This window comes from Hippocampus comes, unplaced genomic scaffold (assembly GCF_001891065.2).
Source record: "Hippocampus comes isolate QL1 unplaced genomic scaffold, H_comes_QL1_v1.1 scaffold22, whole genome shotgun sequence".
Taxonomy (NCBI): Eukaryota; Metazoa; Chordata; class Actinopteri; order Syngnathiformes; family Syngnathidae; genus Hippocampus; species Hippocampus comes.
The window spans coordinates 396,701-420,408 of record NW_017806175.1 but is presented as its reverse complement, the minus strand read 5'-3'; the positions used below and the strand labels follow the sequence as shown (position 1 = coordinate 420,408).

The 23,708-nt window shown below is 41.3% G+C and overlaps 2 protein-coding genes across 5 annotated transcripts in view; both read right to left on the bottom strand.

Annotated features, from left to right (window-relative positions):
* Positions 1-646: 646 nt before the first annotated feature.
* rnf11b (ring finger protein 11b) lies at positions 647-16,019 on the bottom strand. Of its 2 annotated transcripts, XR_002171325.1 has the most exons (4): positions 15,446-16,019; positions 7,248-7,417; positions 4,036-4,480; positions 647-3,824 (listed from the first exon to the last, which is right to left on the bottom strand). XR_002171325.1 is itself a non-coding variant. In XM_019896804.1 (3 exons), exons 1-3 carry the CDS (start codon positions 15,566-15,568, stop codon positions 4,309-4,311), a joined length of 465 nt encoding a protein of 154 aa, XP_019752363.1. In that variant the 5' UTR covers positions 15,569-16,019; the 3' UTR covers positions 647-4,308. The 2 variants fall into 2 exon arrangements, 1 of the variants encoding a protein (XP_019752363.1); XM_019896804.1 differs by having other exon boundaries at positions 647-4,480.
* A 923-nt stretch (positions 16,020-16,942) lies between these two features.
* The window catches only part of ttc39a (tetratricopeptide repeat domain 39A), a 26,895-nt gene continuing 20,129 nt past the window's right edge, over positions 16,943-23,708 (bottom strand). For 2 of the 3 annotated variants that reach the window (XM_019896802.1, XM_019896801.1), the window contains 7 exons: positions 23,022-23,183; positions 22,718-22,809; positions 21,978-22,098; positions 20,221-20,332; positions 20,030-20,144; positions 19,814-19,930; positions 16,943-18,851 (listed from right to left, as the gene is read on the bottom strand). In XM_019896802.1, coding sequence (XP_019752361.1) covers positions 18,737-18,851; positions 19,814-19,930; positions 20,030-20,144; positions 20,221-20,332; positions 21,978-22,098; positions 22,718-22,809; positions 23,022-23,183 — 834 coding nt within the window. In that variant the 3' untranslated portion in view covers positions 16,943-18,736. Of the gene's footprint in view, positions 18,852-19,813; positions 19,931-20,029; positions 20,145-20,220; positions 20,333-21,128; positions 21,463-21,977; positions 22,099-22,717; positions 22,810-23,021; positions 23,184-23,708 lie in introns of those variants that run through there. The other variant, XM_019896803.1, reaches the window with a different exon arrangement.

The window sequence follows — 23,708 nt, the reverse complement described above, 5'->3', positions numbered from 1 at the left end:
AAAGCAACATCAAAAATACTTTCAGGGATACATAAAGCCATCTCTGATTAAAATGTGCCGTTGACCAGTATGATTTACCTTGTTTCTTTTTGTTTTTTGCCTCACATTTTTGGATACAGCTGCCAAAGCCGAATGCCGATCATTTTGCCTCAGTCTTATTATGTCCTCCTCCTCAAACAGTCCATGACACAAGTAACAATTGATTTCTGAAAATCGGCAAACTCTTTTGCGTGGAAAATGAATACATAACATTTTAGGGGGAAAAATGCTAAATGAATACAACAAATATGACAATGCTTGGTGGGCCACATTGATAGAGAGAGAAGCCAGCCAGCCATAAGTGAATACACACTACGCCCACGTTTGACATGGAGCGTTCTGAATCACATCTTCACTAACGTTTAACTTGTTTGAGCTATCGCAAGTGGTGATAGTAATACGACACCACTGGTTCCCCTAAGCAGTCATACAGTTCTACAATAAGAAACACTATCAAGTCACAATGACTCAGAGTCCCCATTCAAAATTGGAAACACAATTTGGCTTGGTCTTTCTCATCATGCAAAAATACTATTCACCTCTTCGCTTCAACACACTAGCTAGCTTCAGGCATTGATGAAGGAAATGAAAAAAGAAGTAGCTTGTGTTCAGTTGCAGTGTCTATTTATTTGTCTCCTGTAGCACTCTGCATATTCATGTGTATGCTCACAAACAAGGAAATATCTAACAAGGATCCTTACACAAACATCATAAAACACACATAACCCATTCACATGAGCAAACAGATGGGACATTTTGGTTCTTACAAAAAATCCACCCACAATCAACACGTTGTGCCAGTAAGCTCGGCCTTCTTAAATAAATAAATGGGAGAATGCCTGGCCGGCCCGAGTGAGGCAACTTCATGTACAGCTGTTGCATTGTCAGTGAATATCCGGCCAACACAGTGCGCGCCCATGAGTCATTTTATGGAAATAAATAAGAGCGGAGCGGCTCAACTAAGGTAGTCTTTAAATGAGCTGCAATTGTTCAAATAGTTTGAGAATTATTGGGTGCGGATTGCAATTTTAGTGTTACATGGCAGATTATATAGTACTGTGCAAAAAGCTGTTTGTGGTTTTTGTAATCCGTTCATGACCGCATACGGTTTAACATTTTAGAGACTTATTTTTGTGTGTGGTGTATTGTTAGTCTCCTTTTCCACTGCACGGCATCTACTCAGCTAGGCGTTGGCAAAAGCAGACACTAACTGGAGTCTAGCTAATCCCCCGTTCGCAGCGGGACGAGGACTGAGGCCTGCAACAAGAGCGAAAATTATCGCAAGAGCGAAAATTATCGAGTAATTGATGCCCTTTAAAAAGGTTTTTAATTCCCTATCATTGCCACAAGATGGGAGCAAAGCGTCACTTATTGTAAGTCAAAATAAAACTCCTCAACTCATTTCAACATAATTCCTTGACAAACATGCCACCAGATTTTTAAGTTTTTAAGCGAATATTGGTGGATGGGTTAAAAGAAATCCTCTGTGTGAACAGGCAAATTAATGAATGTTAAAATATAAAAAGCATTCACTATACCTGGTGAGGACCAATGGGTAAATATCTGGTCGCAGCTAAAAAACAAAAAACCCTGTTTTTGTCCCTTAGTTTTAGACACCGCTCACAGTTTGCAGCAGTGATCAACGTTCTTAGTGCCCGCAGTGTCCTTGTGAATAAAATGTCCCTTTTGCTTCTAAGTACGCAAGATCCTTGTTCTCTTCCAATTTTCTTTTTTCATTTTTAGCTTTTCTCATTCTGACTGCTGTGTGTGGGTTCAAGTGGCGTGGTTTTGTCAGTTTCCTGCTGCGCCATGCAGAAGCGGGAAACTAACTTCCCCAAACTAAAGCGAGCCACACACTGACTGAAGTGGTGGTAACAATTTCCTGCAATGCGTTTGGACAGTACAGTGTCTGCACCAAACCTTTTCGACTTTTCATGGTCCAGTTTTGTCTCTTTTGGCTAATACTGTACCTGTCCATTCCATTAAAATGATGAAGCTAATGTGCACAGTACTGTATTTGTATTTGCACGTCCAGTGCTTGATGACATCCAGGCTCGGACCTGAACATCACTTACAGTTCCACAATTATTGGCACTCCCGATTAAGATGTGTTAAAAGCCATAAAATAAATTTTTTTTTTAATTGCAGAAGCATACGCTCTTCCTAAAAAAATATAGAAATGGTTCACCACACACCAAATCATTCCCCAGACCTCAACCCGATTGAGAGGGCTAAAGAGTAGAGTGGAGAGGACGGGACCCCCATTGCTGAATGATTTATAGAAACTGTGCAAAGAAGATTGCAGAAACATTACAGGAGAAGATTCAATGCTGCTTGGTTGGCAAAACAGGGTTGTATTAACATCAGGAGTGCAACTAAATTTGGCACACGAGTTGATGTAAAAAATTATTCGTTAATGTCGGATTTATTTCCCACGCTGAAATAATGCTCTTGAATTAAAGGTTGGTTTTCATCTTGTTCTTATTTCAATTTTGTCCCGTATTTTTTATTTACTTTTTGGTAACTTAATTCATTAAAAGCTAAAGAACACATCGTAACCAGGTGTACCGTAAATTATGGAGGGCAGCGTACGTACCAAAGTGACCGAAATTCAAGCGAAATGCTCTTAGAAGAAATCTTGGTTGTGTTTTCAACAATTTGACGCAACGTTGGCTCTCCCGGCTTTTCTAGCCTCTTTCCCGTTTACACATTTGAACAACCCAAGGCCATGATACTCCATCCCAGCAATTGAAAACACCCGACATGAAGTCTGTGCAAAAACTCGAGGGGAGGACTTTTCAAATGTTATCAGGATTGGGATATATTTTTCAGGATTCTTAGCACTGGAGAAATATTTGTGCTTTCCGAAGCCTCTTCCATGCAGAGATTGGGTAAAATTGGTGAGCCCTAGATGTTGATCCGGCATGTATCCATCTGCCTGTGCCTTTCACACAGAACCCTCTGGAAAGTTGTTTGAATGTTTATTCACTTCACATCTTTCATGGGACCAGTACGGTTTTTGTCATTTGTTCTGAATTTTTTTTCCCCCCTTGGTCAATGAAATCACCATTTAGAAACTGCATTTTATATTTCCTTGGGTTGTCTAGGTGATATTAACATTGGTTTGATGAATTGGAACCTTTGTGTGTGACAAAATATGCAAAGAACATAGAAATCAGGAAGGTGGCAAATACTTTTACACAGCCCTCGAGGGGTGCGATATTGGTTACGGAATCACGGAAAATAATTTTCAATAAATAATTTTGCATTATTTTAAAAACATGCATACCTACACAAGATCAGTTTGCCCTTTGTGTTGAGAGCCCTGACCCCAACATCTAATTATCTGAATAATGAAGCACCAAAGACTGTATGAACACACACTTCACGGACCCAGCAACATCTCGCTTCAGCCAGTTCTGTCTGAAAGGTACAGGCGGTTAAACGCCGGCTCTACCGTTTCACCTCTGTTGCGGCGTTCTACCACAAAGTCGGCATGAATGCGGCTCCGGTGTCCAAGGGGCGGCGGGGAGTTATGGAAATGGAGGGCCTCAGCTTGACTGACACGTCACATTTCCTTTTGCCATGTGGCGAAATAGAACAAAGCCCTTTACAAAACCACGATCAAGTTGACTTTTTCTCACCGGAGATCAAGACTGAGAGCGTCTGCTGTAATCTATTCACCTATCTGCTCGGCTGGCAGCTCGGAGCCGGCGGCCATTTTGGAGGCTGCAAATGTTGAGGATCGCTACTTCTTCCTCCTCTTGGCAAGGATCCTAGGCGATCTGAGGAAAAATAGCATGGTGGGCAGATGGGCCATCTTGTGTGCCGTCACAGTCTGTGTCAAATATACACTTCTCCCAAAAAGGATGGGATACTGGACTTTGAAATTTCATGATGACCTTAAAATGCACTATGACATTTAAAGGTGAACCATATTTGACCTTCAAATTTTTAGTAATGTTAAGTATGTGACAGTAAGAGTGTCTTAGTGACCTTTTCTTCTTTTTCAGATGTCCACTGTTTCTTGTTCCGCAGCTTCAATTCTTTCACTTTCTCAGGCACAGTCCTGACCTGCAGGCCCACCCGTGAACACTTGCGTCCATCTTTACTAATCCTGGCTAAATCCACGAGTGTGCAGTCTATGTACGTGTGTTTGTGTCAAGCGTAGTCCATAAGTGTGTGTGTGTGTGTGTGTGTGTGTGTGTGTGTGTGTGTGTGTGTGTGTGTATGTATACGTGTGTTTGTGAGTGCACGTGCAGGTGTGTGTCAGTTGGTCTCGTAGGAGGAAAGCAACGCGGCGTCCACCGGCTCCATGCAGGACGGGCAGGTGAAGGACCTCATAAGCCAGTCGTCGATACAGTCCATGTGGTAGATGTGCATACAGGGCAGGAACCTGATGGGGTCCCCATACACAAAGTCCATCATGCAGATCACGCACCTGCAGATCCAGATGCACACATTTGATTATACGTCAGAGTCACACGTTAAAGTTGAAAATCCACAACATAGAGACAATTAAAGGGGAAAAAAAAGTTACGTTTTACCCCATCACGTGCTTTACACACATTTAAATGTAATAAAGTGGAGGTCAAGTCAATGATTTTCTTCATCATGCTATGTTCTATACGGTCCCATTCATCTCAACATGGCATTCAGATTTATACTGCATTTATGGAATATGAATTTAGCTGCAAAATCCACCCATTTGTATCTATCCCTGGGGCGGCCATTTTGCCATTTGCCGGCGACTGAAAATGGCAACACGGTGCCTTATGGCTCACGGAACTTCCATTGCTAACACCACTGCAGCTGTCAAGGCAGCAATTGATGTTCGGCCACCAAACAGATGGGGTGAGCAGGATGAAATGTGATTCTTACCAGCCAGACACGGGGCTCTGAGTCACGGACGCCCACCGCCCAGGCAGCTGAATATAGCTCTGTGTTCGCCACCAGTCAGGCAGCCAAGGAGTTTATGTAGTGATCACCCTCTTATCGGACATCTGCATCACACTTGCCCGCTGTTCATGCAGCTGAAGCGGAGAAAACGCTACTTCTGTCCGGCCAGAGATGCTGCTCGCCGTCGCGGTGCAAGTGGCCCGTTCGAATGTGTTCATTTTTATAAGCCCTGGAGGTTGGCTTAGAGAAATCTAAATTGGACAGAAATTGGTTGGATGGATGGACTAACGGACGGACCAGCGCTCCAGTGACTAGACTGACCCTCAAGCTACGTGTGTCGGCTTTCGACGCATCATTTTTCAGATGAGCGGTGCGGGTGTAGGCCCCTAAGGTCGACTTGGAAAGAAAGTAAGTTTAACACTTATAGATTAAAATCAAATTCTATGAACAATTCGGCTTACGAAATGCCTCTCGCAATGCATTGTGTTTACTTATCTTGGTAACTTATCAAAGAAAACTGATCCATGTGAGCTGCTCATTTCCTCATTTGCATGGGGGCGTGGCTATATTGCTCATTAGAAAGGGCCATTTTAAGAGGACCGTATTTTCCGCACTTGAGGCGTTTTGATGTATAAGGCACACATTCAATGAATGGCCTATTTTTAAACAGTTTTCATATATCGGGCACATTGCATTATAAGGCGCATAGAATGAATATAAGCTACAATAGCGGTGACATTATGCATCCACTAGATGGAGCTATGCTAAAGGGAATATAATACAATTCAATACAGCTTTATTTATCTTGAGCTTTCACAACCGGTGCAGCTGTAACAAAGCACTAATATTTAATATTAGTGTATATTTAAAACACTACCTCCATGAAGAATATTGATACATATATAAGGCGCATCGGATTATAAGGCGCACTGTCGTCTTTTGAGAAAATCGAATGCTTTTAGGTGCAGCTTTTAATGCGGAAAATACGGTAATCCGTTATTTACTGATTTCTCCAAAACAAATTGATGAAATTGAAACGCAAGCTAATATCATTTTCCTGATTAAAACAAAAAAAACATAAATTGGTACATTTTTCACTGACAAGCTCTCATTAGTGAACAATTGACCATCCCAGTCGGAAGATCCCTTTAATTAAAATACCGATTTAAGACAAATACTGGCGCATAAAAACATTATTTTAAAAAACAGTTTTGACTTGACCCCCCCTTTAAAACACAGTTTAAAAATTTCATAAAAGTATTTGAATGCATACACGAAAAAATGCAAGTATAAAATATAAATAAAATAATGTAGGCACTGTCTGTTGACGTGGGGAAATCTGTGTGTGAGATGACACAATTCAGCCAAACACGATGAGGAGGATCATAAAACCCCACACACACACCATGTACACAAATCACGAACCCAAGTTACATAAAACATCGGTATTTAGTACAGTTGAGCCTCATTACAACGTACCTCGAGGGACATAATGAATCTGTACGTTATGACGGTAGCTCGTTACAACCGTTTCCAATAAAACGGCCGCCAACTGTGATGTAAAATACAGTATGAACATTTATAGATGTAAGAACACGAACATGTCATACAGTATAATCATGTCAATTATAAATATGTGTATACAGTATGAAGAAAACACAGTCAGCAAATGCAAAGTGCCTTCTCCAGTTCAGGACGTGCCATGCCCCTAAGCAGTTTCCGATCATCTTTCAATTTGCTGGCCTCAAACTCTGCCATGATTTTGTTGCCATTACGGATAATTGTCGAAATTGTCGACGTTGCAAATTCATAGTCTCGGCTGCGCTTCATCTGAGAGACTGCCTTTCAAAAGTGAAAGACAATTTCAGCCTTCACAGACAGCGAGAATTGCTCTGGTTTACCATACATGTTTTTCAGACCATGTGCGCCGTGCCCCCAGAAGTACAACCAACGGACGGGTCGATCAGTTGCATTGGTAAGCAACGGAGGGAAATCTGGTCATTGTAATGAAATTTACGTTATAAAGGTGTTCGTCGCAAACAAAATTGGAAAATGGAAAACGAACTACGTGAAATCGTGACTTTGAAATGTGAAGGTTATAGGGGTGAAAATGTAAACAGTGGTACGTTGAAAAGAGGTTCGACTTGAGTGAAATTATTCCACACGGGGTAAATCACCCACCACATGAGACTCATCAATAGTATTAACCAGGATACCAGCCTGATTAAACAGATGTGAGAACTGACGAGCACTTTACACAATTTTTTTCTCCTCAAATTCAGATCATTCTGGCCAATTTCATGACTTACTCTCGGATCTTTTTCTCAGATCCGTCTCGCCCGGGGTCGAAAACGCCCCTCGGAAGGTGCTGGATCAGTCCGATGCGCTGGGCGATGCGCACCTGCTCCTCTTCCGTCAACTGGGTGGCTAGTCGAGCCTGGCTAGGTGTCGGGTGGTAGATGGGAACATGAATCTGCTCCTGCACACAAGAGAAAGAGACGACGGTTTCAGTCAACCGCAAAAAAATATTATCAATACTGCATCTAATGTTTATTTCAACACAATTAAGAAGTTGTCTCTCGGTACATGACACAACAGATGTACTCAGGGGACGTTTGCACGATAATGTTGGTCTTCGACAAATCTAATGAATGAACAATTGCGAGCAGTGACTTGGGAATGCTGCATGTTCCCTGGCAGTAGATGGGGATGTTTCTCCACAACAGCAAGCGCAGAGAAAACGCTTCGTTTCGGTTCCTTACACAGATGTCCAATAGGATTTAGATCAGGGTTCATGTAAGGCCGCTTCAGAATAATCCAACGCTTTGCTCTCAGCCATTCTTGAATGTGTTTAGGTGTGTGTTTTGGGTTATTCTGCTGTTGTAGTGATAATCTTGAGATGTCATTGTTCGATGCACAGATTCAAGACACCTCGTGCCAAACGCAGCAAAGCAGCCGCAGAAGATAACAGATCCGTGTTTTCCTCCATGTTTCGCAGGAGGGACAGTGTTCTTTTCTTGATACGTTGAATATTTTTGTCTGTGAACATATTGTGTCTTTGGTGTATTACTGTATTGCATTATTATTGTTTTGAGGGGTGAACATTTGAGAGTGTTGGCAAAGGTAGCGGATGCACGTTCACGTCAGGGTTCGTCCAAGGTTGTGAATGTTTACCAAACGTTCGGCAGTCCTTTGTCAGCAGTTTTATTTTTTCATTAAATTTATATATATATTAAGTCACAAGGAAATTTAGAACTTGTTCACATTTCCCTTGTGACAAGAAAATTAAAGTCTGTTGGTCGAACATTTGGGGCCTTGAAGAAACTCTGACGACAATTAAGAAATTAACATGAATATATGCACCGTGATAATGTCTGTGGCATTTTGAGACTTTAAAAATAAGGAATAAGTGGCATTTTTAAAGGATAATAAAATAAAAATCTTTAAAAAGACTTTTTAAAGGAGCACTGGATGCCCTATATTGACACTAAGTTTTTACTTTGAGTTGACATCATGCTGGTGAGTTTCAGTACGGAGTCAAAGCGACAAAAAGAACCTGAAAGAACGATGACTCAATTCCTTCAGTGACTGCAGATGCGAAAAAAAGTAAGTAAAAACATCTTTAATTTACTTGGAAATTCATTTTCTTTGCAGCCTGAATAATACATTGGTGTGGGCCAGTAACACAAGTGAGCACCAAGAGTGGCCATGAGTCAGCATAACTGCTGGCAGGCAAGGCAGAACAGCTCTTCCTTTCACTCGTGCCAAACAGGGATGAAAGTGACATGCACAAATCACGGCACAGGGGAGCTGCCATAGTGTGTATGTGTGTCAGCTGTGCCAATGGTCAGCAGTCTAATTGTTATCATAGGCTTCTCCCTTCTCCCAATTATGGCGCGTCAGCTGGGCCGCAACAACTGATCGTTATGCAACCTCGGCTCGACCGGGAGCACATGGGTTTAGCGAATTGGCTGGCGCAAAAAGGGGCAGAGAAGGCGAGTTGAGCTTTGGGTCTTCTGCAAGGCTTGGCTGCTGAATGAAGCGCAAAGCAGATGAAGGTGTCAGCATGCCAAGCCTCGGGTTTCATCTGAAAGTGGACAAAATTAGGTTAGTCCAAATGAAAATAATTTTTTAGCATGCAGTAAATCTCCACCACCCGGGGTTGGGTCATGGGAGCAGTAGCTTTAGCAGAGAAGCCCAGACAGGGTTTTTCCTTCATTCAAAATTAAGTTCCGACTGCCTCCAGCTAATTTTGGGCCCCCTCAGCCAGACCGATTGATGTCGCTCTACACGGTGTAAAGCTCCAGCTGTACATATTTTAACTGCAGCTGTGCACAGTAAAGACAAAGCGACTACCGAAGAAGAAACAAAAGCCTTAGATTGTTGAAACAGACAAAACAGGTCAGATGACGTCATCTCCAGGGCAGGCGGCAAGTTCCTGTGGCAAGCAAGTTACACCAGAAACATGAACCATTGAGAGGCTCTTCAATCTTTGGCTGCGATCTCTGTGCCTCTGAGTAACAAAATCTGTGGACAACACCTGTACATTCAACAGGCATCTCACATCCTCACGCCACCAAACACCCATGGGAAGATAAGGCAAGGGAGCTTTGTTTATACAGCACATTTCATTCACAAGGAAAGGACACATACGTTTCCATCCCAGGAAGCGTTTGCTGATAACAGCAGAGGCTGATGACTCCTGCTTTGCCTGAATGCACATTCCATTATCAACCTGGCGAAGCTGGACAAGGATGACCCAATGAATAAATCCAGCCGCACACAGAGTGACATGGCTGAACTAGACTGAACTGCACAATCGTGAACAAATTACAGATGGGGACTGACTACTTGAACCACAAACATGGAGCAATTGTTAAGGAAAAAGCCCAGCATTTACTTGCATTAAATTCCACAGAAATAATAAATAACATGTTATTCTGGTTCCTGAAGAGCCATATATCAGTTGGTTTTTTTCTATAGTTACGGAGCTGCGTTTATTTTATTAAGTAAATTTATGTTATTGTTTAGCAAGCTACAAAAGATGGACTGCAGCTTTGCGTTCTGAACCAAGCACAGTCTGTATGTTGTCAATATTTTGCGAGAGTATTAATTAGTGGGGCTCGTTTACTGTGAATTTACATTTTAAAAGACGTTACAAATATTTGTTTACGATTAGCATTTAAGCTAGCGATTGGCGCATTAGCTAGCGAACGCTAGCATGCTAGTTGTCATGGAGCAGACAAATGGGGCACATTGTTTTGTTGCATTTTATTTTGCAACAGCATGTAACTGTTTGTCTGTGTTTGTTACGGTTTTACACCTTCTGGACTCGGCTCTACGGTGAACAAATTTCAAGAGCCATCGACGAGTGTGGTCATTGAAGGAGTTGTCTATCTGTTTAGCTGCAGTGGGAACGTGGCGAGAGCACGTGGCGAGAGCAGAACACGTTTACTTCTTAATTTGCTCACCACTGTTGTTTCAGAAAAAGTGCTGCAAAAATCTGATGAAATTTCATGCTGTATTTTCCTTAAAATCTGGTTGAACTCAACTTTCATCAGTAATTCGGTGTTGCACTTTGGTATGTTCGTAAAGTGGGTTCAACACAATCTGCTCTAAATTGCTTTTTTTTTTTTTTAAAGCGCTATCTAACAGAAGCATGCGAGCCGCACGTCCACACTTGTCAGCCGTGGAGCTTTGTACAAGGGGCATTGCAGGTCACACTAATGCAAACAGATTTATCTCCCTTCGTCTGCTCTCACAGAAGTGAGTCAGCATTTTTCTTACCAGCTGCTTTCCAAATCACCAGTCAGTCAGTCAATTCACGCAGTTAGACAACACTAAAGCCCCCTTAAGAGGTGCAGCTATCCTCTGACATGAACCGCATTGAACCAACTGCGCACTCAACCTCCTTGTCAGCAAATTATTTCGCTTGCCTAAGTGGCTTGGTCATCTATCCACCCTATCCACTTAGCCTGACTGGTTGCTCCTTATTCAGAATCATTGGCAAATTCCAAAGAACCTTTTCCAAAGAACCTCTTTGTTCATTCAGGAAACTAGTCAAATGCACGTCTTCTGATTCATTGCGGACTGTGTGCATTCTTGTGAAACAAGATCTGACGGGTGTCGTCATTTCAAAGAACCACAACAAGGAGCAGATGTTAAACAGTGTACATTTAGAAAGTATCAACCTCCTACGACCTGGTATGGCTTTCTTTTTTGTCTTTTAAAAATGCTGTACAGTAATCCCATAACATGAACCACAGACGACTGGGATGTTTTTTTTTTTTTTTTTTTACAATTGCCCACATTAACAGATACAGTCTTAAATACAGCACTAACTATGAACTCAAGACACTTTAACATAATTTCTAATTCATTTTAAAACATTACCATTAAAAAAAACTGGATGTTTTGATTTTGAAAAAAAAATGCAATGGGCCACCATGAAAATTTGACACAGGAAGGCCGGACTGAGATTCGAACAGGCAGACGTGCTAAGCAAAGTGATGCTTCTGGTTTTCATCAATTTCCAGGTTTATGCTTTTTTTTATATATATATATATATATATATATATGTGTGTGTGTGTGTGTGTGTGTGTGTACTGTTCACGGCCTGAGATAACAATTCTTTGAATGTCCATCATTCTTTTCAACGGCTGCCTAAATATCCAAAACTGTCTCCTGAGGGAATAAGCCAACAATGCAACAACAGAGCTGCATACTTGAAGCCGAGAATATTTCTGTTGCTAACAGGAGTTGAGTCCAGATAACATGGGGAAAAATTATCTGACTCACAGCCCACTGCCCTCCAGAACGTGAGGAATCTGTGTCGCCCATTGCGGTTTTGGCCAGGTTTTAGATGGAATCACAACCATTTTAAATAGCTTTTAAATAACTCTCATTCTAACAATAATTGCTGTAATATTATGACATGGTGTGTGGCACAGATGTCCCTTTATTTATCTAACTTTTCACTTAGCACTCAAGTAAAAAAAGAAGTTAACCGGTATGAAATGGGAAAACAAGGCTCAGCTTTATCTTGTTTAACAGGTTACGAGTTTTTGAGGCTGACTGGGAGAATCTCTGTAAAAACGAGGTTCACGACTAAAGCGGGGTACAGACGAGGGCTGCAGTAATCAAATACTATTAGAATTAAATATTCGGATGCTTATCCATTGATTAATTGAGTAATCAAATAAATTATTTCTACATGGAGTGGTGTTTTTTCTTTGTTTGGTGTCTCTCACATTTTAAAAATGAGTGACGATGCTGAAAATGGTTACATGGGCGCCCTGCTTTCCAGTGCTCTGGCATGGAGGAAAGCTCTTTGAAGAAGGTGCCGCATTCAGTGTGGAACAACATAGGCGAGGACTTGGCCGTCCTAAAAAAGTGTGTTATGTTGAACGGGGCAAGAACGCCAAAAATGTGGGCCGTTTTCCCAGCTTGGTGAAGGTTGTGCTTACTGTGGTCTACTGAGAGGAACTGGAGAGAGTTGGATCAGGCTGCTATGAAAGGAGTCCTTTATAAAGGTAGCTTTTAACTGGTTAAGCCTCTTTTGCAATTCTTGTGAAATCAGTATAAGCAAAGTGCACCGACACCACCGGCCTGAAAGGCTTGGTCAAGCTGCTTCCAGGTAGTGATGGAGATGACAGTTCTTTTAAGTGAACCGAATCCTTAGAATCAGTTCATCAAAAAGAACAGGGATGTCCCCGATCACGCTTTTTTTGGCACCTGAGTCTGAGTCTTTGGTTTTAAATATTTGCCCATACCGAGCCCCGAGGCAATGCCTTGGCAACGAAAAGAGCGTGCATCCAATTTTTCTTAAACATAGAAATATGCATACATCAATGATATATGCTGTTTGTATCAAACAAGGTATTAAGACAAACCCACCGCTCTATTTCAGCGTGCACGAGAACTGTGCACAGAAGAGGAGACGTGTCTGAGTGAGCGTGTGTCACACTAACTTATCAAAGTCTGCATTATAAACATTACAATGTTCATTGACAGAGGGATTTGTGTTATCTTGGATAGCGGTGGTGTTGAACTGCACAACATCATAATGAGAGATGATTCTAAGTTGTTCTGCTTTTCTAACAAATGCCAATAGGAAATGATGCACTGTGGGTGGCACAGTGCTGCAGCGGTTCAGCACAGAAACCTAACAGTTCTGAGGAGGTTGGGGCTTTGAATCTGGGCTCTGGCCTTCTTGGGTGGAGTCATTCCATAATTGAAAGATACACAATGTTCGGTTCATTGAAGACTCTAAATTGTCTACATGTGTGAATGTGAGTTTGAATGGTTGCTGCAATTGACTGTTGACCAGTACAGGGTCTACCCGGCCTCTCCCTGAAAGACAGCTGGGGTAGCGCCAGCTCACCTGTGACCCTAATGAGGACAAACACAAAAGAAATGAGAAATGTTAATTCTGTATTAACTATTAGAAGTCTTGCTTGCACCGTTTGCTGACGTCACGCATGATGACTGTTTAAACTCAAGTTTGGCCTGACTTTTGAGGCATATTTTTCCCCTGGGAAAATCTGGTCACACTACAAAGTGGACCCATTAAGGGGCGCCAATTTTTGTTGTTGTTTATTGGATAGGTGTAAATAAATAGGACATTTTATATCACACTATGAAATCTCAATTACAAGTCAAGAGCTACCGGGTTGTCCTGAGCCAGTTTACTCCAGCCTTGAAAATAAATGCTTATCTTAAATCTCGGATAAGGCTTGGCATATTAACTAGCACAGGGCTGCCAAGGCCTTATTTAACACTCATTAGACATGACCTAAAGGGGACTACATGAAAAATTGCCGATCTAATGGCTTCTACACAAATAGCCAGACTCACCATTGGTCCAGCAGTGTATGAGGTAAGATGGGTCCATTTGCATGAGACAGGGGCGCCATGTCAAAGCTGTCTGATTTCAACAAGTCAAAAAATAGGGTGTGCAAATTGTTCATTGAGTATTTTGACAAAAAAATGTCAAAGACATGTTTTAAATGCCTAACAAGTTTCCCTTTACACACATTGCTCACCATTAGTTACGGTAGATTAAGACAGAATCCCAAACAATGAGTTGCAGCACATTACTGTGCTGTGATGTTCATCCATCCCAGCGAGAGAAGTATAGTGAGTGCACTGTGCAACTGCTGCCATTCAAACAACGTTGTGAAAGCTTTGTATTCAACTAAACAGGCCCAGATTACACACCATTTGTGAGAAAATTGTGACGAAATCATCATTATTTCTTTCAAGTAGACAGTGTATACTTTTTATGACACATTTAAAAAAAAACACAGCATTGCCTTAGGACAGTCCACATAACTTAATGCTAACAAACAAGGCAATGCATGTTTGACAAGCTAACAGTTGGATTCAATAGTCTAGGTTTTAGAAGCAACAGCTTTTTCCAATACAAATGGTGAAGCAACACATGCAGACAGATAATTCTCACAGGCATGTTCTTTATCCACCACAAAAAAATAACTACTGGTAATTTTACAGCATCTTACAGTAGAAACTTGACAAGATTCCTCAAAAAAGAGAATCTGTCAAAATGTAGTCTGGTCAGAATGGCCACATCAATATGAGTACAGTGCACCATTAATTTTGAAAATTGGATGACAGGTTCCAGAGAATTTTTTTCTTTTGTGTTTCAGAAATAAAATGCTTTTTTTGGGGTATACTGTAATTTGTGTAATATCAGCTACAGAAATTTGGTTTGAAAAAATTCTAAATACAACATATCTCCTCAAGCCATTTTCTGAATTCTACTCGGGGAACCTCTCCTCACATTATCTATTTTATTTATTTCATTGGGACAAGCCCCATTAATCAACACAATAAACAGTGTAAATGTGCCGGACTTAGCGTAAATGCTAGTCCCAAGGCAGGTGTCTAAAATAACACAGTGAGAAATCTGATACATTTCTGGAAATAACCATGAATAAACTCATATTGCATCAATTCCGAAGGGTTCTTCGAGTTATGATGACATTTCACCCACTATCTCTATCACTAAAAACCTGATTTATATTGCACAATTTATATATTTTTTGTGATAAGAGCGAAGTGGGCAATAACAAAGGCCATTTACTTTCGTTATCAATCGTTCAGGTTATCCAGGTCAAGTGGCTATTTTACTGTTTAAATCTTTGCTTTCATGTCACTTGAAGACCAAATCATTACTGTATAATACATCTAACGTTGTCTATTGTGATATTTCTTTATTCTTAGTCTGTGTTTGACGACCTTGAAAAAAAATCGCATATTGCAAAATGGAAGGGAGGTGGTGATTACAAGATTTTTGAAAAGCGTTCAGATCTATTGGCTATCGTGGCGTGGAGGATGATTTAATTCCTAAATGGCAGAGACAGGACGTTGTGATATGACAAAGCGGATTAGCAACAAAGGGAGGATGTCGAACCTGTCAACAGCTGATCTCGACCCCCACCCCCTCACCATTTTACTACAGCCGTTTGTCTCGTCAGAAAGTTACCTGGTAAGGAGGTGGCGGCTCCAGGTCGGGGTCGGCGCCGTCGCCGTAACTGGCCCTGTCCGACTGGGATTCGTGGAGCAACGACATGTCGTCCGAAGTTGGGGACTTGAGGCAGTTGCCCATCTTCGGCCGAACTCCTTCTTTCTGTCTCTCTCGCTTTCTCTCGACGTCGCTTCTCTTACGTAACAAAGAGAATATCTCACAGGCCCCCTTTTCCACGGTTTGTTTTTATATGAGCGACGGCGGCGTGGTTTCAACGCGAACGGATGACGTCTGTCCTCCTCTCCCAGACGACGGGAGGGCTGCCTCGGGCTCAACAACACATCCTTCGAGCTAGCCGCTAGCCAGACAAAGAGCTAGCTCGCGCCGATTATCTAGCTGGAAGACTCGCTCTTAGGTTAAAATTACACACCAAACAGGCTCTTGCAATCCACGAAGAGAAGTTAGACGAAGAAAGGCCAGACAGCCCTCATTTCAACTACTAGTAGTTACGCCCGGAAACCCTCGCTTGACTGTCAGGGACTTTCCAGTTTTCAGTCGCTCTCGACAGCGACGAAACGACGGGTGCTGTAGCAACACCAAGCACCGCCCACCCTGATATCCGCCAATCGGCGTCCGAATACGTCCACGCATATTTGTTCGCAGCCAATCGGATCCATTAACATTGTAAATTTCTGTGAACATAAACAAGAGGTAGGAGTCGTTCCTTCGGCTGTACGAGGTACAATTTAGGAGCGTTTTGAGTTTTAGTGTCTTTAGCGAGGGATTCAAAAGGCAGTCAATAACATGAATTGATTCATGTTTAAAGAAAAATGCCTTGCACATACATACAAGACAGTAACTAGCATAAAACAGTGATTACTAAACTGGAATCCCCTCTGTCGTATAAAAAAAGAAGTGTACTGTATTCTTACATTTAAGGACTGTCGCACCAATAAACAACAACCAATTCTTCCTCTCCACCTTAGCTCTAGGCAAATTAAAAGGTCTGATATTACTGTGTGAATAAACAAATTTTCCCTAAATGTACAAAAAATGAACAAAGTACCTTACAATAAAACACAACATGCAGATGTATAAAACATTAGTTCTGAAATTGAGGTTGTTGGACCTCCCTGGGTCCATGAGACGTATTTTGGGGCTTCGCAAAATAGTTTGGAATCAATTATGATGGCGTAACATCCATCCATCCACCCATCATCCCAAACGCTGATGCTCACTTTCAATCTTGAAACTTTCTCGTGATGCTAATAACATAACTCCCTAACTCATGTTTTGTCTTTGTTTGTAACATCTCCATTGGACTATCGAGAATCATTTCTGACACAAATCAGACTTTTGCAAAAAAAAAATTAGTTAGGCCGTTGTGTTACTAGCGCAATGATATATTATGGTTTTGTTTTGGAAAAATATACCTTTATTCACATAAGGTTAATTATGAGTTGGCTTTCGACTTCTACAAAATCTTTGTTCTTATAAAGATTACAACTTTTTTGTCTTGAAAATGTATGACTTTATTCTCATAAAATTGAAACTGTCCCTGGACCCACAAAGTTTGAGAACCATTGGCATAAAAGACAACTCAATCGGATTTTCTGTTGAAACAGGATCGTTCTCTTAATTCCATTTTAAATTACACTTAAAAAAAACATTCAGTATATACAGGAATGTCTATGCTCAGTGGTAAGTCTTGCCCATTCTCATTTGCTCAATGCAAATATCACAATGCCACAAACTTTCATGTTAAAATGTCCAGGTGGAAACTGAATGGGAAATGCAACATAATATTCGAAAATAAAACACAAGTTGTTACTGGAATATTAAGACACACGAGAAACAACAAAACAACAACAAATTGACTCCTCATCGCCATCATGAACACCAAACCTTCCTCTTAACATAAATAAAATGAGCAGTTCTAACCTGAAACACCATCTTGAGATTCTCTGTGTTCATCCATCTGTTGCTGGGTCCCGGCCCATCAAGTCATTCGATCATATAAACACGGTTTCTCTCCTTTCACTATAATGTACTGTATTTGTTCATATTCACAATTTCAGTTTGACAGTAGCGCTAAACACAATGTTCCAAAGCCCCTCCTGCAGGAGGTTGTCAGCAAGCATGGCTGATTGAGGGGGGGAGGGCAGCAGGTTGAGGTTCACACTGTAGTGCTTGTCATTTCTTCGCTAGAGATCCAACAGGGGGACAAACACGCGGTCCCCTCACTGCGCCGAGTGAATGGCTTGTTTGTTCGAGCTCAAGTGCTGCTGGAGTCTCTCCCACTGATGTGGGGGGGGCCAGAAGAAAAGGAGGAGGCTGCCCTTCTAAAAGACACACAGTCATCTGTCCTTTTTGGGTAAAAGGTGCCATTTACAGTATATAACGTCTACTGTGGATTCTTGAGAAACTATGGATGACAAAATTGATCATCCAACATGGATTGTCAGGGAAAGGTCAGGGAAAGGTCAGCTAAATGCGAACTCAGCTGTCAGTGTCAGCACATAACGCATGCATTGTCTTGCTAACGCCAGGAGTTTAATGGATGACCCCTTAACTAAATTAAATTAATGTCATAGTGGTATCTTTAGTCCTGCACTATGGGTGCACCCCCAAAAATTTAAAAATGCAGAATAGTTCATTTTAGCGGCTCAACTCAAAAGTCAAACTAATTATGTAAATACATTCAACATACAGTAAAACATTTTTCTTCTTTCCTCGCTTAATTTGCTGTGGCGACCCCTCAATAAGATAAGAGGTTAGCTTAAAAAAAAATCATGAAATATTTTTCACTGAGTGTAGTGAATTGATATAATGAAAAGGTTTCACTTTTTTAACCCAACTACAGAATAGTTTCATTAAGATGCACCTGTATACATATATTTACATATATTTGTCTTCCATTAAGATCCATTTAGTAGTACTAGTAGCCATTTCCAATACAACCCTCACCCCCCGCAAAAAAAAAAGCTCTGCTTATTTAGTGTGTCATTATTTGAGGCACATGCCCAGACTTGCCACGGCTTCCACTTGATTGAGGAAGTGAAGGTCAGCCAGTGCACGTGTCAGACTCTCGATGAGCGCCATCAGTGCCACAAGGGGCACGCCATCAGCGGCAGTTGCCAATAAAGGAGACAAACATGCAAAAGCAAAATAAAATATCGGCCATTGCTTCCCCAAAACCGTCCTGAAGGAAAAACCTTCCAACCCTGTGACGTGGCGAGCCTAAGCCGAGTGGTGCACTGAGGGAGAATGCAGACGCCGGATCTCAGCTCTTGTGTGCCATCCTTGCTCCTATGGGCTCGAGGGCACGTAGACTCCATTTTCCCTTGTGCCCTTGGCTTTGTGCAGGGCGGCTTGAATACGGAAATGAGTCCGAGATTCCATGGAGTAGTTTTTGTAATTTTGCCTGGACAAAAACAATGTTTCGTTAGAAAATCACACTGAGGAACATTTATGCCCAATTGACGCCACTCAAAAAGCTTTTTAATTGCCTATAGTTGCCACAAGATGGCAGCAAAACACTTTTCACTATTAGACAAGGGTATGGCCTGACTAAATATATATGAAAAAGCATGATAGGAAATGATAGGAAATGTAAATGGGACGAAATAAGTTGGAAATAAATAACTCTGTAGTTAAAAAAAAATAGATTGAAGGTTTGTGACAGGTGGTTTCAAAGACAACCTACAGGCACCCAAAACGCAAGCCCATTTCAAAGCTTGCTCAGGGCTTATTGAGTTTCACAAATGTGCCAAAACCTTTCTCAACAACATAACAGGAAATGAGACGTGGGTTGCAATCAGTTTGAAAATGTTTATTCGTTGCTCCCCTTCCAAAACAAGGAAGTTAACCACAGCTCTGTGCTTGCGATGGACATCCAATGATGACAGAGATGGATATGTCCACACAATCTTTTTTGTTTTTTTACAGTTAATATTTCACACGAGTATTTGAACTACACAATGTTGAAATTTACGAAAAAAATATGGATTCTAAGTTGGATAAATTGAAAAAGACTCATTACTTTTTGACTGCCCTCATACTCACTTAAAAGTGAGTTGCGTACGTGAAGAGATTGCACGAATGTCATCTTGCGGGTGAATCGGCTATTTAATTTTCTTTAAAAGATTTTCTACACTCAGGTTGACATCTTTTTACACTTTGATGACCATTAACAATTTTAAAATTAGCAGTTAATATTGTATGGAAGGTTTTACGAGAACAACAGTTCAACCCTAGCTCATAACCTCGAAACGTCGTATGTCAGGACAGTAATAAATCAAGATCCCCCTCCCCCCACAACCCTCCCCCATATTAGCCATTGAAGCACTGATTTACAGAAAGGCATTAGAATTCACCATCACTTACTTTGCTGCTTCTAGTAGTTTTACAGCTTCATCATTCCGGCCTTGTTCCAGACATAACAAGCTGTGCTCTAACAACGCATTGGGAACTAGGTAGTGGTCATACTTGATCTGGGTCTCACTGCAGAAGAGATGGGTTTGAATAAGATTTAATCAGTAACAGTCGAAGAGCAACTCTATATATTAATGATGCACGTGTCCGTGTCTGGATGATGCTTACTTGCAGAGGACAAGAGTAAAGTAGTGTTCGGCCTCATCGTGATGTCCCAGGTGCTTGAGACACAGTCCCTTGAACAAGCTTAGCAGACACTGGTCGTCAAATGAGAACTCGGACCCTTGACAGACCAATTTGATTACAAAAAGTGAGAGGGAAATTTATCACCTTATCATCTGGTTCATGATTCTTCGTACTTGGCATGCTTTCAAGTTTCGCCTGCGCCTCGTCCAATGTCTTCAGCATGTTTTCAGTCAGCTCTTTGTGCTTTCCGATGATCGTATAGCCGTTCCAAACGTACATCATCTCCTGGACAAGAAGTGTAGCGAATCAGCCCAATTATTTCTCAGCACTCTTAATGCTGCAAGTGTGCTGAGAAAATCACACAGGGGCGGTCCTGAGCTCCAACAGCACTTGTTATATTTTGGACTTGTGCATGTTAAGGAACATAAATTCCGTTTCACATTTCATCAGATTAAATCGTTTCCCCACCATTAAAACCGAAAAACCTGTACAGCGTAATGGAAAACTCATCTTTTCAAGAGGGGAAGTAAAAATAACTGATGCTGTTGTTATACAAGTGCACACACTCTCTCATAAATTGAGGATGTGGCTGTATTCCGATTGAACTAATCATGTTTAAACTCATGTTAAATGGGAGTCAGCACAATTTAAAATGCATTGGATTACAGTATCCCCGAATACAGTTCAGCTGTTGCAATCGGGTTATATTGCACATGCAATTATTTAAAAACGGTGACATACACTGGATGTATGTTTTGAGTTTGAGGAAAGTGGGACATGACTTAATGACTATGGGAAAATGTCCCACACCAAACTCATCCAGGCATGCCTGTACGGAAGATTTTTCCCGGTCCATCAAGCTTCGGTGCACCCAGCTTGGTGCACCGAAGCATGATGGACCGGGAAAAATTCTTTCCCAAACTGTTCTCACAAAGTTGAAAACATGCAATGGCCCAAATTTACGAATGCCGATGAAAAGAAACTCGCCTTCGTTTGCTGATGAAAATGTGCGTCTAAATAGGTTTGCTCATGAGTCAAATGAAGTCTACTTGCATGTTACATGTGTGGAAGCAGCACTGACCAGTGGTGGGACAGGAAGAGGAATGGAGTTTTCTGTGAGGTAGCGACGAGCTTTCCTGATGGCAAACTTCTCCGTGGGTAAAGACTTGCCAGCAATTTTCTGCTTCAGCCCTTCCACCTGCCTGCAATACACATCGTACGTGTATCTATAAAACTCCTCTTTGATATGATTAATTAGACAGATAAATTAGTAGGGAGGTACGATTTTGAAAAATAATCACAATCCCCCCACCCCCAATATTGTGATTACGATTGAGTATCCTCTTCCATGTATTTTTTTAACCAAACATACGTAAGCAATACATTTACCTGTGATAAATAATATGAGATTTATTTGACATAATTGTTTTGGACGTATTCCGATTGAACTAATCATGTTTAAACTCATGTAAAATGGGAGTCAGCACACAATTGCCACAATTTAAAATGCATTGGATTATCCCCGAATACAGTTCAGCTGTTGCAGTCGGGTTACATTGCACATGCAATTATTTAAAAACGGTGACATACACTGGATGTATGTTTTGAGTTTGAGGAAAGTGGGACATGACTTAATGACTATGGGAAAATCCCACACCAAAAACTCATCCAGGCATGCCTGTACGGAAGATTTTTCCCGGTCCATCAAGCTTCGGTGCACCCAGCTTGGTGCACCGAAGCATGATGGACCGGGAAAAATTCTTTCCCAAACTGTTCTCACAAAGTTGAAAACATGCAATGGCCCAAATTTACGAATGCCGATGAAAAGAAACTCGCCTTCGTTTGCTGATGAAAATGTGCGTCTAAATAGGTTTGCTCATGAGTCAAATGAAGTCTACTTGCATGTTACATGTGTGAAAGCAGCACTGACCAGTGGTGGGACAGGAAGAGGAATGGAGTTTTCTGTGAGGTAGCGACGAGCTTTCCTGATGGCAAACTTCTCCGTGGGTAAAGACTTGCCAGCAATTTTCTGCTTCAGCCCTTCCACCTGCCTGCAATACACATCGTACGTGTATCTATACAACTCCTCTTTGATATGATTAATTAGACAGATAAATTAGTAGGGAGGAACGATTTTGAAAAATAATCACAATCCCCCCGCCCCAAATATTGTGATTATGATTGAGGATCCTCTTCCATGTATTTTTTTAACCAAACATAAGCAATACATTGACCTGTGATAAATAATCTGAGATTTATTTGACATAAATGTTTTGGATTTATATGTTAGGCTAAAGCGAAATGAAAGGAAAATAACCTAGCATCTAATTCAACATATTAATTAAATATATTTTAAAAAAGCCAATCAACCCATAAAGAAGCAAGGGTTTTTTTTCTCCCACAATTGCAGCTTTTCTGATTTTAAAATTGCATTCAACTACAACGCAATGTCGACATAAAATCAATTCATTATTCAGCCCGACAACATTTAAAACAACAGAATTCTCCCATTTTAAGTTGAGATCATACGTGTTTTATGACAGTTTCCCCTCTCGACGAAGCACAGTTGTTACCATGATCAAGACATAATGATATCTCTGTTTGATCGTCACCATAGTTAATGATACCATTTTCACTTGGTATGAGAGAATTGTAAAAACTCTTGACGACCTGAACAAAGTGAGCGGCGTCTCCCCGAAGGTTAGACAATCATCCTCCGTCAACATGCTGAGGTAGGCTGCTTTCATATACGCATAGGTTGCCTGAGGGAGGAAAAAGAACGGTTACTGCCGCGATCTCACATAAACCATCAATTTTACCGGGTGAAAAAGGAAGCAGAAAGAAAAATATACAGGTCCAGGGGCTTGCTTTCTCAGCAATGGTGGCATTGTAGTTGTTTGCGCTTTACGTTTCTAAAGATTTCCTGTTCTATGTTGGCGAGACTACATTGTGACTGCACATGCAAACAATCCACCTTGGACCAGGAGTTCTCCTTGCTGAGCAGGTCGGCGTAGAAGTAGGCCATCTTCCAGTGCCGTTGATATGTGAAGCACCACATCAGCTCCCAGTAGCACATGTGATGGAACTGCTTCCATTGCTGCTGAGCCTCGCAGCACTCCTCAAACCGCTTGATAGCCTGAGAGAGACCCACATATGAGACGTCATTGTGTTTTGTTTGCTTTGTTGAATGTTGATTACCCCCCCCCAATCTACCACTCCCCGTGTCTCCTTGTACTATCGTCATTGCAAAATCATCAGTCATAGTTTCTGTTCGCAACTATCTATGTTGTGTGTGACAAGTCTTCCTCAAAGGCAGCAGTAGTGGAACCTACAGTCAGGTGACCAAAAGGGGGTATAATTTGGTGTTCATCCATAAATGTATGGGGGAAAAAAAATCTTAAAAGTCAAACAAAACTTATTTCAAACTATCAAGACATGGGATGTTTGCTCAGTGAGCCACAAAAGCAAGTGTGGAGGATGTATGGCTCAGGTTAATTAATTCGGCCCACCACAAATTTAAATGACTAGGAGGAGTCCTGTAATGTTTGCAATAATTTAGACCAGGATCCAACGGACATGGATTTTTTTAAGGCCGATGCCAATGTTTGTCAGAAAAAAAAAAAAAATCTCTCTCTCTCTCTCTCTCTATATATATATATAT